The sequence below is a fragment of the Otolemur garnettii genome, unplaced genomic scaffold (genome assembly GCF_000181295.1).
Source record: "Otolemur garnettii isolate 467f Iridium unplaced genomic scaffold, OtoGar3 scaffold00010, whole genome shotgun sequence".
NCBI lineage: Eukaryota > Metazoa > Chordata > Mammalia > Primates > Galagidae > Otolemur > Otolemur garnettii.
The window spans coordinates 38,246,360-38,262,541 of NW_003852405.1; the positions used below are offsets into that span (position 1 = coordinate 38,246,360).

The 16,182-nt window shown below is 45.1% G+C and overlaps 1 protein-coding gene across 2 annotated transcripts in view; it reads right to left on the reverse strand.

Moving 5' to 3' along the window:
- Nucleotides 1–16,182, reverse strand: part of CACHD1 (cache domain containing 1) — a 219,910-nt gene that overhangs the window by 53,313 nt on the left and 150,415 nt on the right. Inside the window, exons 5-7 of one of the 2 annotated variants that reach the window (XM_003784248.3) lie at nucleotides 9,214–9,340; nucleotides 6,341–6,485; nucleotides 4,601–4,817 (exon numbers count right to left, since the gene is read on the reverse strand). In XM_003784248.3, the coding sequence (XP_003784296.1) occupies nucleotides 4,601–4,817; nucleotides 6,341–6,485; nucleotides 9,214–9,340 (489 nt within the window). The remainder of the gene's footprint in view (nucleotides 1–4,600; nucleotides 4,818–6,340; nucleotides 6,486–9,213; nucleotides 9,341–16,182) is intronic. The other variant, XM_012801646.1, reaches the window with a different exon arrangement.

The following is a 16,182-nucleotide window of genomic DNA, read 5'->3' on the forward strand; positions in this document are numbered from 1 at the left end:
CAGCTGGTGATGCACTGTCCTCCAACACAGCCGGCTCACAGTGGCCGTGGGGACAACCTCCCAGCTGGTGATGCACTGTCCTCCAACACAGCCTGCTCACAGTAGCTGTGGGGACAACCTCCCAGCTGGGCTCCAGGATGCTAGCCCTGCTGCCCATCTACCTGCTTGCAGAGCCCCTGCTTATGTGCTGGACTTTGTAACTCACTTATCACAGTAGAAAGCAGCAAAGGTAATGGGACATTAAGACTGAGATTAGGTTACAAAAAGGCTGCAGCTTTTGCCATGGGTACCCTTGACACTGAGAAAAGATAGCTGGCAGGCTGGAAACATCCGACCGAGAGGCAAGGAATGAACCGAACTGAAAGTCTTGCCAGCAATAAAGTGAGTGAGCGTGGAGGCAGACCCTCCCCCAGTTGAACTTTGGAATAACAGCACCTCTGCCCAGCAGTGCCCAGGTTCCTGACCTATAGAAACCATGAGATAATAAATAAGCATTGTGTTAAGCTACCAGGTGCTGGAATAATTTGTTATGTGGCAATAGATAACAAATACAGTTATCCTTTTAAAAATTATCCTAATGATAAAGACACAATGCTTGAATTTCCTTTGGTTTATAAATATCTATTTTAGATTTTGAAGTATGCTTTTATGCAGAACAGAATTGTTAATTTAGGTTGTATCAATGTTGTAGATAACTGAGTTTAATAAAATTTCACTCAAAGTATTCAACATTCCTCTTGTTTAGTACTAACATGTAATACTGTATTCTAAGTCTTAAAGACAATTTTGATGCTTGAATAATTGCCTCATGAACATTAACTGCAAATTTGAATTTCACCATTTAGTTATTGCAGATTAGAAAGTGAATTTGATACAAAAATGAGTCCATAAATTTTAGGAATATGCCTATCTTAAAACTAAATGTTAGTGTTTTTCCAGTGTTCTAAATATAGTCCCATAAATTATTTTAAGACCTTAAAGACCTTAAGTTTCAGATGAAAAAATATAAAAATTGCTTGACTCTTGGTTGGGGGGGGCACATATATATAGTGAGGCTGATCTACAGCATAAAAAGGGCCATCACTTCATAGCAAATGCACCTTGTGTGACAAAGTCCTGGACACACCCAGGCTGACCTAAGAGGGAACTCTGAGTTTTCTTATTTCGTCTAATAACCTTGGATAAAACTCACTGCCACTGCTAGCTGTTAGGACATGGGCCCATGTGGAAAACCAGAAGGCCTGAAGCCCTTGGGCTCATTGGGCAGGAGAAAGCACAAATTATTTCTGTCCAAACACTAAGACAAGCATTCTCAAGTGTCCCTGACTGTCTCTTACCAGCCCCATGCCTGCCTAATGCTCAATAAAAACCAACCTATTTTTCCATTCTTACCTATCAGATCCATTAAATTTGGTTAATTTTTTTTTTCTTTGTGCATCAGGATACTCCCTCCCTAGTCACCTAGTTAGAACAATTATGATACTTCTGATTTGTAATGTCAGGGACAAGAAATTACTGGGACTTGGTGCAGAGCAAAAATCCATGTGTAGCATAAACATAGAAAAAAATGCAAAAGACTCTCTATTTGTTGAGGCTTTATCTAAGCCACTAGTATATCTTGGGAACAATATCTAAAGATGAAGAAGAACTCTGATTTGGACTCTGTCTATGCTATTAAATTCCCACTCATATATATATATATTATATATATATATGAACAAAAAATCATATATATGGACAAAAAATTATATATATATGTATTCTTTTTTTTTTTTGCTCTACCCCACAAACACACTCAGAATAAACAACCCCAACAGTGTTAACGCTATCAGTTAAAACCTACTATGGGAATGAGGAGGAATTAGCACTGGATAAAAGTTTTATATTTTCTGATTGGTTCAAAGAAAATTAGTACAAACTAACAATGCCATATGACCCTCAGCTTCTGTTCATATGGCCACTATATGGGGCAGACACTTGCTTTCATGCAAACTAACCCTTTCAATAATCCTACAGGGCAGCTCTCACTCATTTGAATAACCTTGCCCATGGGAGCTGAAACCACATCTGACAAACAGTAAAAGCTAAATAACTGTCTGTGAGGAGAAGTGATGCACAGTGCAAACTTCTGGGAAGAGTAACAGGCCCTCTCCAAGCTGTTGCTGAGGTTTCTAGCTGCCCTTGGCCATCTCTGGACATGCAGGGTATCACTCTAGTTTAGCTGGAGGGAGAAGTCTTATAGAAAACTGAATATCATAAAACCACAGCTAATATTTCTTAAACACTTAGGACAGAATCTGAGATCTTATTATCACCCTAAGTTTATAGATGAGGAAACCAGGTCAGGAAAGATGAAATAATTCAGGCCAATTCACAAGTTAGAAAGATTTCAGAGTAGAATATTGGTTGGAATCCAAAATTCACATACTTGACTCCTAGGACACACTGCCTGAGAGCACCCTGGAGCCTCTTATCAACACACCAGACAATGCTAATTCCTGAAGTGTTTATTTATACAAACTAATCTGGGTAATTTTTCCTCTAAACAGTGAAAGCTGTGAACTGGAGCCTGGTGAGCTGAACCTTGGAAACATCTTACTGGGCCTCAAAAAAGGCTCCTCTGAGCATTTAGGACACTGTGCATTCAAAATTTGTCCTAGTCATTCGTAGTCACTATTCTTGCCTTGTTTTTGTTTGCCAACATTAAAAACAAAAAAACAAAATGCAGCACACACACACAAAACCCAGAGGAGAAATCTTCACATCAGACCAGGCTCTGCTGCCTTGTAGTATAGGGATGTCTGTGAGAAGAGGTTTAGTGAGTTCTCTATGCACAGCTTTAAAGCTGGAACAAATGTCAACATTTGAAAATCAAGGGATTTCACATAGAAATCCAGACTTCTGGTTTCTCTTGAAACCTGGGGCAGACATCCCTGAACAGCAGGAATAGCCTCCAGGGAGGAGGGCCTCCAGGGAGCTCACAGCACCTGTCGCCACATCCCCAGCTGATCCTCCTCCCCTTACCCAGCCCACTTGAGTCACACTCTCTGCCCTGCCACCAAAGCACGTGAAATCAAAACTGCTAGTCTAACATTTCTCTCCACTGTTCAAACAGTACAGTAATCAAAACTGGACTTAAACTCTAAAGATGGCCTGATGACTGAAGACTCATGCAGAAAGCAAGCTTCTGAGAATGAGGAGTGCTGACAGGTGGCTGGGACTGGTGACTGAGCTGATCTGCCTGGAATATTGGAGCTCAGCTTTGTCCACTGGCCTCACTGCCCCATGGGCAAATTTATGCTCAGCCACTCCCTACTACTGGCCTGTGGATAGCCGGTGCTTGCCAAGGCTACTAAGCAGAATTCTAAGATGTTCCAGACGACCTGTATACACACACCCTTGTATAATCTTCATTGTGGGTATAATTTGCAACTTGTTTCTAACCAACAGGATATGCCAAAGATGGACAGATTCTGCAGAGGTCCTTAATGAGCGCCTTTGAGTTAAGCACTGGGGGGAGAGTAATCTGATTAAATCAGAAGTGGGTCTGGTCTGTGTAGATGACCTTGTTAAAAGGGGCTCCAACCCTTTCCTAATGCAGGGGCATGACATAGAAGAGCTGCTCTCCTACTGTCCTTGAAGAAGTAAAGTTTAACAGTGAGTTTTATGTCTGCAAGGAAAGGAATTCTGCCAAGAAACAAGGGAGGGAGGATGAGAACACAGCCCTGTGGACACCTGACTGCTGCTCATCTGAGCTGTACTTGGAGTCCCGACTGGAGACAACTTGAGATAACATATATCTGAAACTGCTAAGTTGGTAGTAATATGTTGCTTGGACACAAAACACACCATCTACCCTCATCAGTTGTCACAATTCTAGCAGCTGCCTTCTTCCAAGCCCAGCACTTAGGCTGACATCTGTTGGTGCTGCCTTAGTTTAAATGTGGACACAATATAGGGCTTGAAAATTGATTCTTTGAATTTACCTCTACAGGATACATTAATGTTCTCACAAATAGGAAAAAAAATATTCTTGAATGTAAAAGCAAAAGTGAAATAGATTTCTTTCAGTAGTTTCGATGCATGAGCTCCATTTTGAATATCTTTGCCTTTACTGCACTATGCACCCTGATTCCAGACCTTCTCTAACACACAAAGATCAAATTAGAGTGCCTTTGTACATTGGAGGGACTATGTCATCTGAAGGATAGCTGGTGAGAAGAAGGGTAAGTGAGAATTCCTGCTGCCCTCCACCTGCTGTCTCCTCCACTGCAGACCAGTCACTGAGGAGGCAGCACTGGGAAGGACGGGGCTGCTCCTAGGGAGGGAGACGGCCGATGTTCTTAATAAACAGGCAGGGAGAGGAGGCCCTGAGGGCCAAGCCATCCTGCAGACTGAGTGCCTTTGACTGGAAATGATAAGAAAATCCAGTAAGATCCTGGTATTAGATACCTATGAAGACAGCATGTGATAACTTATTCCAAATCAATTATAAAACAATCCCTCTAAAGAGTCTAAACATAGTTATGAGATCCATTCACAGTATGCTGCTCCTGCTACTTTTAGTGTCTGTGTAAGTCCTTCAAGAGACTGCACTTACTGGCTGGGAACTTTGTGTTATTGTTTGTGCTTCGAATCAGCTGAAACGCCTTCTGAAACCCTACGGCGTGTTGGGTGGGGATGTCGGAAGCCTTGACGCTGCTCACAAAGGTGGACATTTTCCTTTTTGTCTCACTAGTGGCTGGAGACAGGAAGGTTTTATAGCACTGGTCCAGAGAGCAAGTCCGCACGGTGTCTGCCACAGTTAACACAGAAATCTGGAGGAGACAAAAAGAGAAAACTTAACCTCACCACTTAAAGGTTTTCATTTTGTTTTATTTTTTCCAAAATGGCAGAGCCCCACTGAGGGAGAAGGCCTTCAGAACTTGCCTGAGAGTTTACAAATCAATGTCTGAGGGCACTGATCTATCAAATTTGAAAAGGATTAGTAAGGATTGATAAAGGGGAAACCCTAGAGCAGGGGTCCTCAAACTTTTTAAACAGGGGGCGAGTTCACTGTCCCTCAGACCATTGGAGGGCTGGACTGTGGGCCCTGGGATGAGTTGGACAGGACAGGGACAGTTGTCCTTGGCTAAGCAGGACAGGCGGCGGCGGCAAAAACACCTGGCAGGTCGGATAAATGTCCTAGGCAGGCTGCATGTGGCCCGCAGGCCGTAGTTTGAGGACGCCTGCCCTAGAGTTTGTTTTTGGTTCCCAGATAGAACAGCGGTATTGTGTTCACATAGAACATTTAAAAACAAGAAAGTTATTTCAGGCAGAGGATTATCTTAGCAAGAACTATCTTGGTTATCATGCAAGAGGTGGGGTGAGGCTAGGGACATGGGGTACATGTTTTAGGCAAGTAGCTGAGTGAGGAAAACCTCTGGAGCAGGCAAAGTCAAAAATGATGAAGTAGAACACAGCCCCAGGCAATAGACCAACATTGGCTGTGAATCTTGCTCCCTGAGGTGTCCCGCAGATTACTGAGGCACCAGCAGCCTCCCATTCTCCCTAACTTCCCATTAGACTTGAGATAAAGTTCAACAGTCCAGCAGCATCCAAATTCCCCACCTTCTCCTGAGCACAACTTCCAGTGTGCAAGTCACAGCTGGTAAGAAGGAGCTGTAAAAGACAAGAGTCAGCCCAGTGGTAGTGGTGGTTATAAAAGAGACTTGGGGTTGGCAGCCGCCTCCTCAAATATTAGGACAAAAGCTAAACCAGGCTCTTTTGCCAAAGCCATTTCAAAAACAGATTTAAAAAAATACACAGATGGTCCCAGACTTAGGAAGTGTCAACTCACAACATTTTGGCTTTATGATGGTGCAAAAACAATATGCAGTCAATAGTAACTCTACTTTAGATTCTGAGTTTCAATCTTTTCTCAGGCTAGTGATACACAGGGTGACACTCAGGAGACAGTGGGCAGAGGCAGTGAGCCACAACCCCTAGTGAGTCCCAAGACCATGAGGAAAAACCCATACTTCACAGTGGACTATATGAAATGAATTACACGGGACATTCAACACTTTATTACCAAAAACAGGCTTCTGAGTCAGGTGATTTTGCCCAACTATGTGCTAACCTAAGTTTCTGGGGCATGTGTCGGTCATCTAGGCTAAGCTATGATGTTTGGTAGGTTAGGTATATTAAATGCATTTTGACTTAAAATATTTTCAGATTAGGAGGGGATGGACCCCTCCCCCCAGCCAAAGAGCCTCTGTATATCACAAAATAATAAAGTCACTTAAAAAAGGCATTCAAAGAGGACCCCATGCCATACGTGTCACAGGATAATGGTCACCTTGTCGTGTTCGTCGATGGCACTGAGGATGACCTGAGCGGCATCCTTGGCGATCTGGAGCTGGGTGTCGGTGACGGAAGCCCCGTGGTCCAGGATCACTACTATGTGCTTGGACTGTGGCCGGACAGTAGAGACGTAGATGGGCCTGGCGGGAGAAGAAGCTCTCTGGGGTTAGTTCTGGTTTAGGTAAAAGTTCTCAACAGCTGTGCACACGACCAAGGTGTGGGCACAGAGATCTTTGTGTGTTCTTCCAGAGAGGAACAAGAGTGGAGTGGTCAGTTGGATGAAGAGACCACGCCAGTGCATGGGAAGCAACCCTCAGAACAGCAAAGTGCCTGCAGACAGGGGTAGCAGTTTGTGCCTTCTAGGGATTAAAGCAACTGAGAGGAGTTTTTCGGAACAAAGTTTTGGGAAGTTGCCTTTTTTTTTTTTTTTTTTTTTTTTTTGAGACAGAGCCTCAAGCTGTCCCCCTGGGCAGAGTGCCGTGGCATTACAGCTCACAGCAACCTCCAACTCCTGGGCTCAAGCGAGTCTCCTGCCTCCGCCTCCCAAGTAGCTGGGACCACAGGCGCCCGCCACAACGCCCGGCCATTTTTTGGTTGCAGCCGTCATTGTTGTTTGGCGGGTCCAGGCTGGGGATTCGAACCCGCCACCTTAGGTGTACGTGGCTGGCGCCTTAGCCGGTTGAGCCACAGGCGCCGAGCCGGGAAGTTGCCTTTCTAGTGCTAGTGAAAGTCAGCTTTCCCCCCGCATCCCACCTGTTACCCACTTTGCAGCAGGAAATGGCACCGGTGGCTCCTGGGCTGGGAGACAGGGCAGGGAGAGGGAAGGTCCACTGGCCAGGGCTGGACTCTCCTTTGTAGACTGACAGAGTGGGGCTTTGCTATACGTGAAGCAGCTGTAACCGTGAGCACACTCAACAGCAGGGAAGAGCAGGCTTGGTCTCTCTTCCCACACAAAGGCTCCTGCTAAGACGTCCCTTCCCTTTCTGTACTGGAACAATTCCCATAGGTCAGCCACCAAAAGGCCCCTTATCAGAGCATTTAAAAGTGAGCCATCAAAATTTGCCCAAGCCTGTGACAGCCACTCTTCTTGCCAGGTTTTTGTTTTCCAACATTAAGAAAAAGAGGGATAAGGGAGGCATAGGAGAAATGCTTTCTATCAAAACAGCCTCTGCTAATGTGCAGTGCGGGGAGGTTGTGAGAAGAGGTTTAATGAGGTCTCTATTCACAGTTTTAAAGCTGTAACAACTTAGGGGGAGTTTAAGAAAGTGAATCAGTCTCAAGAGAACTCTCTCCTTTATGGACACCCCTTAAACACTACATTTTCCTGTGAAATGTTAGATGCCAGATGAATCACAAAGGCCTGGGCACAAATTAAGAAATGCAAGCAAAGTACCAAAAGAACTCAAAATCTGTCCAAATTTACAGTAATTATTCTCAAGCGATAACACTTGAGTACCTTAATGTCCTGCGATAACACTCAAGTACCACCATATTCTCACTAGTCCACACCAGTGAGCCAGTGGGGGAAAGGGGATAAAAAGAATCCAGAAAAGGGGGCTCCAGAAATGAAACAGGGCACAGAAAAGGGGAAAATCTCACCATTTTCTCAACACCAACAACTAGGTCAGATATTTAACCTTTTAGATCCTCCAGGATAGGCAAGAGGATTTTCTTTAAAAGGACAGGCTTCCTTTGTTCCACTCAACTCACGTAAATGAAAAGCAGAGTATGTGCTGGCATCGTCCCACTCAATTATTAAATACTGCTTCAATGGACTCAGAAAATGTGATGATATAGGTCCAAGCTGGGAGGTGGTCCTCACGGCACACTGGGCAGCCCAGCCTCCGTCCTTGGGCTGCAGACACAGACCACCCAGCCAAGGGGAGAGAGGCTCCAGGGCTGAATTATCACAGGCTGGTTCTGCCTGCCCTTCTAAGCTGCCCTTCACCAGCAGCCACCTTACCTATCTTCTTAGAAGAGAGTGGGAATTAGATGGCTACTGCAGCCTCTGTTCTCTGAGAGGAGCCAGCCAAGATCACGACTTCTGGCCCAGTCTCCAAAGCATCCATGTCTTCCCCAAAATGTTTGGTGAGGGAATGGAAGGAACTTCCTTCTTAGGAAAAGCAAGGATTGCCTTGGAGGAAAAACCCTTGGCATCTTCTAAAGTAGAGATGGAGGAGGTGAAGGGATTATTCACTTTGACTCTAGGAAGTGGCCTGTGAAGTGGGTGCTTGGTTTTGGTTTCAAGCATCTGATGCTGCAAACAGGGAACTGTCCAAGGAAAGCATCTCTGCCTCAGGGGCTCTGAAAATTAACGAGTCTAGTCATACAAATCATCTCACCATTACTGTCCTTCTGGTTATGTAGTACACTCTCACATTATCTCAGTGAGGAGAGCAGAGAGTTAGTAGTGACCTTTAATCCAGTGTTTTCTGGGCAATTTTGAAACTTCTATTAGTTGAAATTTTCATGCAAATTTCAAAAGCACAGCCAAGCACATTGTCATAGAAAGGGAAGTTGAGGATCATTACCCGCACTCTGAGGTGCCTTACAAAGTCACGTTCTAGGCTGCACCTTAGAGAAGGGATCACAATTTCTGGTTCAACAAAGATGGCTGAAGCTCAAAACATTCTAGGTGCTTCAGACAATTTCATTTTGTTTGTCAAAAGAATTTTATTTTATTTGGCTTGTTTAAGTTATGGAATAGCTCCAGGCTTCATTATTTGCCCTTCCTTAGATTACCAAGTCCACATATATTAAATGGTGTAATTGTTTCAGAAGAAGTACAAGTGTTGAGACCAAGAGCAAGTCTGTACCTCAGGTGGGCCACTCTCAGGCAACAATCAGAACCGTAGCAAGTCGACATACCTGCTGCGGTGCTCGTAGCTGCCTTTACACCGGAACTTGTGTGCAGGGAAAACAGTGAAAATTCCTTCTTCCGAACTGAAATATTGCCACTTAATTCCAGGGTTGGATTTCAGGTTGTCTGCAAGAACTGGAGGAGGGAGGAAAGTGAAATACAGCCACAAAGTCTGTGGTGCACAGGCCGCATTGTGAGGGCATCTGTTCTGTATAAACTGCTTGTAGTTTGAAGAAACCTCACTTAGATACAAGGTTGTAAATTTTCTGTAATTTTCTTTCTGCCTCTTAAAAAATGCCCCGTGACTAAAAAATGTGATGTGTAGAAAATGTGATGTTTCAGTTGAGTGAAGCTATTATTCTTAACATTGTTCAGTGACATTACATGTCCTGGATTATTTTTCTAGCACAAATAATGTATTTGCACGACTTTCACTCCTCCATGGGCTACTCCCCACTGGGCAGCATGAGCTGCTTGCTGGCCTGCATACATTCTCTAGCTGTGAAAAACGGAGATGTTAGCAGGCCGTCTCCAGACATATTAGGCTATGGCCTCAACCTTGTCTCACCTCAGTCAGGAAACAGCAACATAGTACCTGAAGGCCAGAACCACAATCATCAACAGCAAAGCTGTAGGGGTAGGTCCTGCGTGCCTACTGCCGAAATGTGGGCTTTCCTTACGTCCTCATTTCACCTACAAAACACCCAGGATGTAGGTGGTTTTATTATCTCGACTTTGGAGTTGAGAAAAGTGTTTAGAGTATGTAAGACTGGTTAAGACCTCATCAATTAGTGACTCAACTGGGTATCCTGGCTCCTGTGTCCCCTGTGTCACACGACGCTGTTCTGCTCTGTGCGTGCTGCGGACCTACCAGCTCTATGAAGCCTCTCTGACCCTCTCCCATAATCAGAATCCGTGCCCTTTTGCTCTGCTCCATACCAGCTCAGCTCATCACGATCACTCTGTACAGGTCAAATCTTTACATGCTGCAAGATAGAGGAGCAAAAAGCAAGCCTACTGTGATGATGGGTACACTGCAGACTTATTTTGATGGAAGTGGCAGAAGGAAACTTGGTGGAGGGGGGGACTCTGAGCATAGGGCAACCGCAGGAGCGCAGAAGCATCTGATCACAAGCTGTGTCAGCTCTGAACACCACTGCTGCAAAATGGATGTTCACAAAAGCTGACTCTGACAATGACGACAGACTTATCTCAAATACAGAAAAAAGGTTTTCACTCAGGATTATTTCATTAATTTTTAACCAATTTATCAGTGATGTGTGGTCTTATCTCCATATTGTAAAAGAGGACGCGGAAGCTTAAAGAAGCTGAGTGTTACTTCACACGACATGCCTTCTTACAGCACCTGCCACCATCCGAAGTGATCTTGTTTGTTTTATGCCAGTTCATTCTTCTTCTGCCTCTCCTCACTCCCACTGGGAACATGAGCTTGCCTCCCCAGAGCCTCGACCAGTCCACACACAGTGAACGCACAGTGGGTGCCTCTGTCTCTCAGTTGGAACATAGCTCTTCTGAGTCTAATGTACTTTTGTCAAATCCTTCTGCCCTAAATATTAAAGGCTAGACTAATTATTAAGTTTTTATACCATATGTAACACCTGGGATTAAAATTCTGAAAAGGGACCTGATGAGATAGATCTGCAGGGCACAACGGGGGTGAAGGCTCCTAGGGAGTCAGAAGGTGAGTGCAGCAGGCAAGTTTGCCGCCCATCCTCCAGGAGCTCCAGGGGCTCCAGGAAGTCAAGATGCTTGTCCACTCCATGTCCCTCGAGCCTAGCACAGTGGCTGACCTGCCAAGGCAGCATATTATATTAGGGCACTGAATTCCGACTGAGAGGGCCTCGCCTCGGATGTGAAATGGCCACCGGTTTTTCATGTTGTCTCCACTTCCACCCTCACAGCCACGCACCTGTGATCAGCTCTTCTTCATGTGTTCTCGTCCTACTGTGGCAAGAAACTGCTTTGTGGGATGTGGGTGACAAGGTCAGAAAGACCAGGTTCTCACCTGCAGTCTAATGAAAGTGTGAGAATGTGACCACCTCCCAAGATGCAACCTGTGTGTGGGGACGATGAAGTGAGCGGGCACAGAGGTACCGACTCAGTTGGATGGGGCCAGAGGCCATCCTCTAACTCGTCAGAGAACAGAGCATGTGGTGTATGTCATTTGCTGCTGCCTGTGCGAAGGGACACAAAGACAATGTGTTCAGCTCCTGTCCCTTTCTCTGCTGGTTGAGGCTCACTATTTTTAAAGTCTCATTTACTTTTTGCAGAGTCTTCCTGCCACTGGAACATGTGTCTGAGGGCAATTTTTTTGAGCCATCACAAACTTGTAAATCGCTTTCCAGACGCTAACAAATATGATAGTTAAAACACGCAGTCCACGTTGAAATGCAGCAATACCTTGCTTTTTAGGAAGGGCAGACTCAGGGCTGGCATCAGGGCCAGATCCAACTATTAACTGGAACACTCCAAAGCAAAGACAGAGATGTGGTCAACAGACCTCATTTCATGCTGATCATTAGCAATAACTTCCAAAGAAGGGATGCTGGGACAGCTCATGACTGCTGTGGAAGGGCTACCTGGTGCCACCTGTGCTAACCCACTGACTCCAGCACCATATGCCCAGGCCAGGGCTAGACAGGGTCATCTCTGGGCAAGGCTGTTGAACAAAACTGAGAATCTATTCTGGAAACATCTGACATGAGGGGCAGCTACTCCCATGCTAATTTAACTTTCCTCTCAACACTCCTGTCTTTTGACGTGCACTGCAGTTTCAGGCGTTTACATTAAATTCAAATGGGACGAGCCACACAGACACACAGGAATACTCCCAAAATTCCCACATGTCCCCTATTCCTCACTCTACAAATGACCAGATCTCTGCATAAGGCATTCCTTACTCCTGGCTTAGTGGTCAGTCAACTTCTGTAAAGGGTCGGACAGAGACACTTCTGCCTCTGTGCTCACAGGGTCTCTGTCACTATGACTCACTTTGCCCTTGTAGCACAAAGATAGCCATAGAGTCTGCAGACAAAAGAGCCTGGCTATGTCCCAGTAAAACTTGATTCACAAAAATCAGTGGCAAGCTGTATTTGGTCAGTAGCCCTCCAACAAAGCTATGCAAAATACACTCTGTGCAGGACTTAAAGCTTTCCCAAAGCACAGTGCTTTTGGCAAGTACCATCCCCAGATATCTCCAACATCCATAACAAGCCAGCTGCAGCATATATTGTCCTCACAAAAATCCTGGGAGCAAAACTTATCATTTCCAAGTTCCAGATGATGACGCAGGCTCGGGGAGCTCTGACACATCTGAGGTTTCACGGTAGGCGAGAAGGGCATGAGAGTCCAGACCTGGCAGTGCCTGTCTTCTCCCTTCTGGGCTGATAGGGCTGCACAAGGACATGGGTGAGGCCCGCAGTGTAACCTTGATCACACCTTCACATGCTCTGCAGGCAGCTCTGCCAAGCCGGAAATGAAAGGCAAACATTGCCTTTGGAAGTGAAGAAAAGCGCAGTGACCTCATCTAAAAGTAACATCTGTAACAATAAACAGGCTGCAGTGAACTATTAAAAGGGCAGCCATTGGGAGCAAGAATGTTTTAAAAATAAATCAGAACTCAGAGTGTATGATATGTTTGCTCTCACTGCAAAAGACCATTCTAGTTGCCTACAATCATTCTAACTCTACAGTGCAGCATCCGGTAAAGTTTCTCAAATTCTCCTGCTGAGGACACCTTTGGCATCTGATTAAATTTCACCTATTATCTGGTGGTAGCTAAAAAAGATGGATGTGAAGGTAATGAGGCCTCTAGGGCCCAGAAGTCACCCATCACTGCAGTGTGCATCCCAGGGGGGCTCCTCTGACCAGCACGGAGGTGAATGGGAGCCTTACTATCCACACGGGCGACTGAAGGGGCATCCCCATCCATGCAACTCAGTTAGGTGTCTGGCTGCTGGACGTCTTGGGCTGGTGTCCAACCACCGATCCCACACACTCGAAAATGCTGGACACCATCCAGGAAGAAAGCTGGGCAGACACCCAACCTGTCCGCTTAATGCACAGAGTTCAACTTCAAGCTATTCACAGGTCTGTATGTGTTAAGATCATTCTCCACACTGCTCTCCGACAGTGAAGGAGCAACAAATGCTTTCTCTCACTGAAGTGTGTCCCCAGCTGGAAGTTACTGCATCTCTGAAATCACGACCAGAGCTTCTCTTCCCCCCCCTTCAACTCAGCATTGTCCAATGACAATGGGTGAGGTATAGGCCTCCCACCCTAGATTGTCACTGTTATGGGCGAGGTGTAGGCCTTGGACCCTAGACTGTCGTTGTTATAGGTGAGGTATAGGCCTCCCACCCTAGACTGTCACTGTTATGGGCGAGGTGTAGGCCTCTGACCCCAGATTCTAAGACTTTGTGAGTGAGAGATGTACCCGACTCCTCTCTCTGCCCCAAAGCCAAGTTTTCTGGATCTTTCTTCCCAGACACATGCTCTGGGGATTGGAATCTGCAGCAACAGGCTAAAATAATCTTTTTTTTTTCATAAATTCTAAAATCTTATTTTTCTATTGCCAAATCCAATAAAAAATAAATTAAATACAAAGACCATATCAACATTTGTAGTAGAAGCAAAGATAATTTCAAATGTGTCTTAAAATGCTAAACATTCCCTTCTCCAAACACCATAGCCTTAGGTCAAGGTTTGTCAGTGCAACCAGTGCACCACAGGTAAATAGGGGTGAAAAGCTTGACCATGTGATGTTGCCAGGGGTCTGTACCTGTTGAAATGTACTAACTGCATGTGTAAAATGTGTTAAGGTTATTGGATGTCAATCATGCCTCAGTAAAGCTGCTTCGATAACAAACCTGAAACGTTACTGAGTTGTCATAGAAAATGGTCTCATTAATATAGTGTGTTATTTCAGCCCCATTTCATAGATGAAGAACTAACTTGATTAAGGCCACCAGGGCACAGTGTGACCCCACTGACAGAGGTGCCCATGCTTCCACGGCCCTGGCTCCTCTCAGGATACTACAGTTCGTCTGTGCCATGAAATACAGGAGAAATGAGTGAGCAGTCAACAAATAAAAAGCTTCCTGAGCATTCTTGAGAGGCAGAATAAATATATGAATAGGCAGGTGCTTCTTAAAACAACAGAGTGTATCAGTTTGTAAATATACAATGTAAATAAAGACACTTAAGGAGACAGTTAATAAGAAGAAATGATTTTATAACTGAAATAAGACAGAAGGCTAAACTGAGCTTATAATGTCCAGAGGGAAAAACTGAACTGCTAGAGCTGGCAAGTGCCAGCTGGGTGCTGGATGGATGGAGTCTGCCCTGCCCCATCACCCAGCTTACACTACGTAGAGGGCAGAGTTAGCAGTAACTACAGCCTATGTGACTCTAAGTGGCCTTAAACACAAAGTAGCGTGTTTTAGATAAGAGATGGGGTTTTTTATATGAGTAAGGGACTAGAGAGTGGAAACCTCTTAACTACTTTGTGAGTGCTCAAGGGTTGCAGATGTAAGCCTGACTTGTCCTTTATTTCTCACTGTTAACTAGAACAACCATTAGAAAGCCATTTGGAAATGGCCTGGTGCTATTTTGTAGTTTCTATTTAACTCAGGCTAATAGTTATCAACAAGAAAAAAAGACCCTGATAAATCAGAATGGACTGAGAATGGACAGATTTAAGTTTCTGCCACGCTGTCAGATGTTTGAATTCACTCTGTGCAGCACCCAAAGGCTTCTTTCTAAAAGTAAACCAAATCTCACTGCTGCCCAGCTTAAAATCTTCTAAAGGTTTCCCACTGCAGTACACCCAGCATTAACTCCAAATCCAGACAGTCCTGCCCAATCTGGCCCCTTCCTCTCCTTCACCTCCTTCCCTTTCACTGCCCTGCATGTCATGAGCTAAGTCTTCCAGGTCTACAACATGCCCTTTGTACGTGTATTCCTTAGATGTGAGATCATTCTTTTCTCCACTTTTCACTTTCCTTTTTTTTTTTTTTTTTTTTTTTGAGTGTCTTACTATGTCACCCTCCACAGAGTCCCGTGGCATCGCAGCTCACCTCAAACTCTTGGGTTTAAACAATTCTCATGCCTCAGCCCCAGGTAGCTGGGACTACAGGTGCCCGCCACAATGCCTGGCTATTTGTTGTTGTTGTTGTTGTTGTTTTAGTTGTCATTGTTGTTTGGCAGGCCCCAGCCAGGTTCCAACCCACCAGCCCCAGTGCATGTGGCTGGCACCCTAGCTGCTGAGCTACAGGTGCCAAGCCCCAGGTAGCTCTTTTTTTCTCATCATTTATATTTTGACTCAAATTTAACTTTCTCAAAGATCCTTTCCTGACCACTTTCAACTGTTATCCTCTCTTCATAGTGCCCAGTATTTACTAAAAATTGGTCATCTTTTGTGTGTTTTTTGATATAGCAATTCATCTAGTATCTCTCACAGAGAGGAACCATAAGTCTCATGGAGGCAAGAACCAGGCCAGTTTCAACACATTCCCCGCTTCTACTGCAGGCCTGGTCTTTAGTGAATGCTCAGCCAGTATTTGCAGAATAAACACTGACAATGGCCAAAGCTCTTCAGCGCTGTCCACAGGAGACATCACAATTTCCTCTTCTGTAAAGTATGGCTTTTGTGAAGATCTTTGTATTCCCAAAGATCTTTTAAAAACCTAGAGAAAAGGCTTGGCACCTATAGCTCAACCGGCTAAGGCGCCAGCCACGTACACCTAAGGTGGTGGGTTCGAATCCAGCCCGGACTCACCAAACAACAATGACGGCTGCAACCAAAAAATAGCCGGGCATTGTGGCGGGCGCCTGTGGTCCCAGCTATTTGGGAGGCTGGGCCTTGAGCCCAGGAGTTGGAGGTTGCTGTGAGCTGTAATGCCATGGCACTCTACCCAGGGGGACAGCTTGAGGCTCTGTCTCAAAAAAAAAAAAAA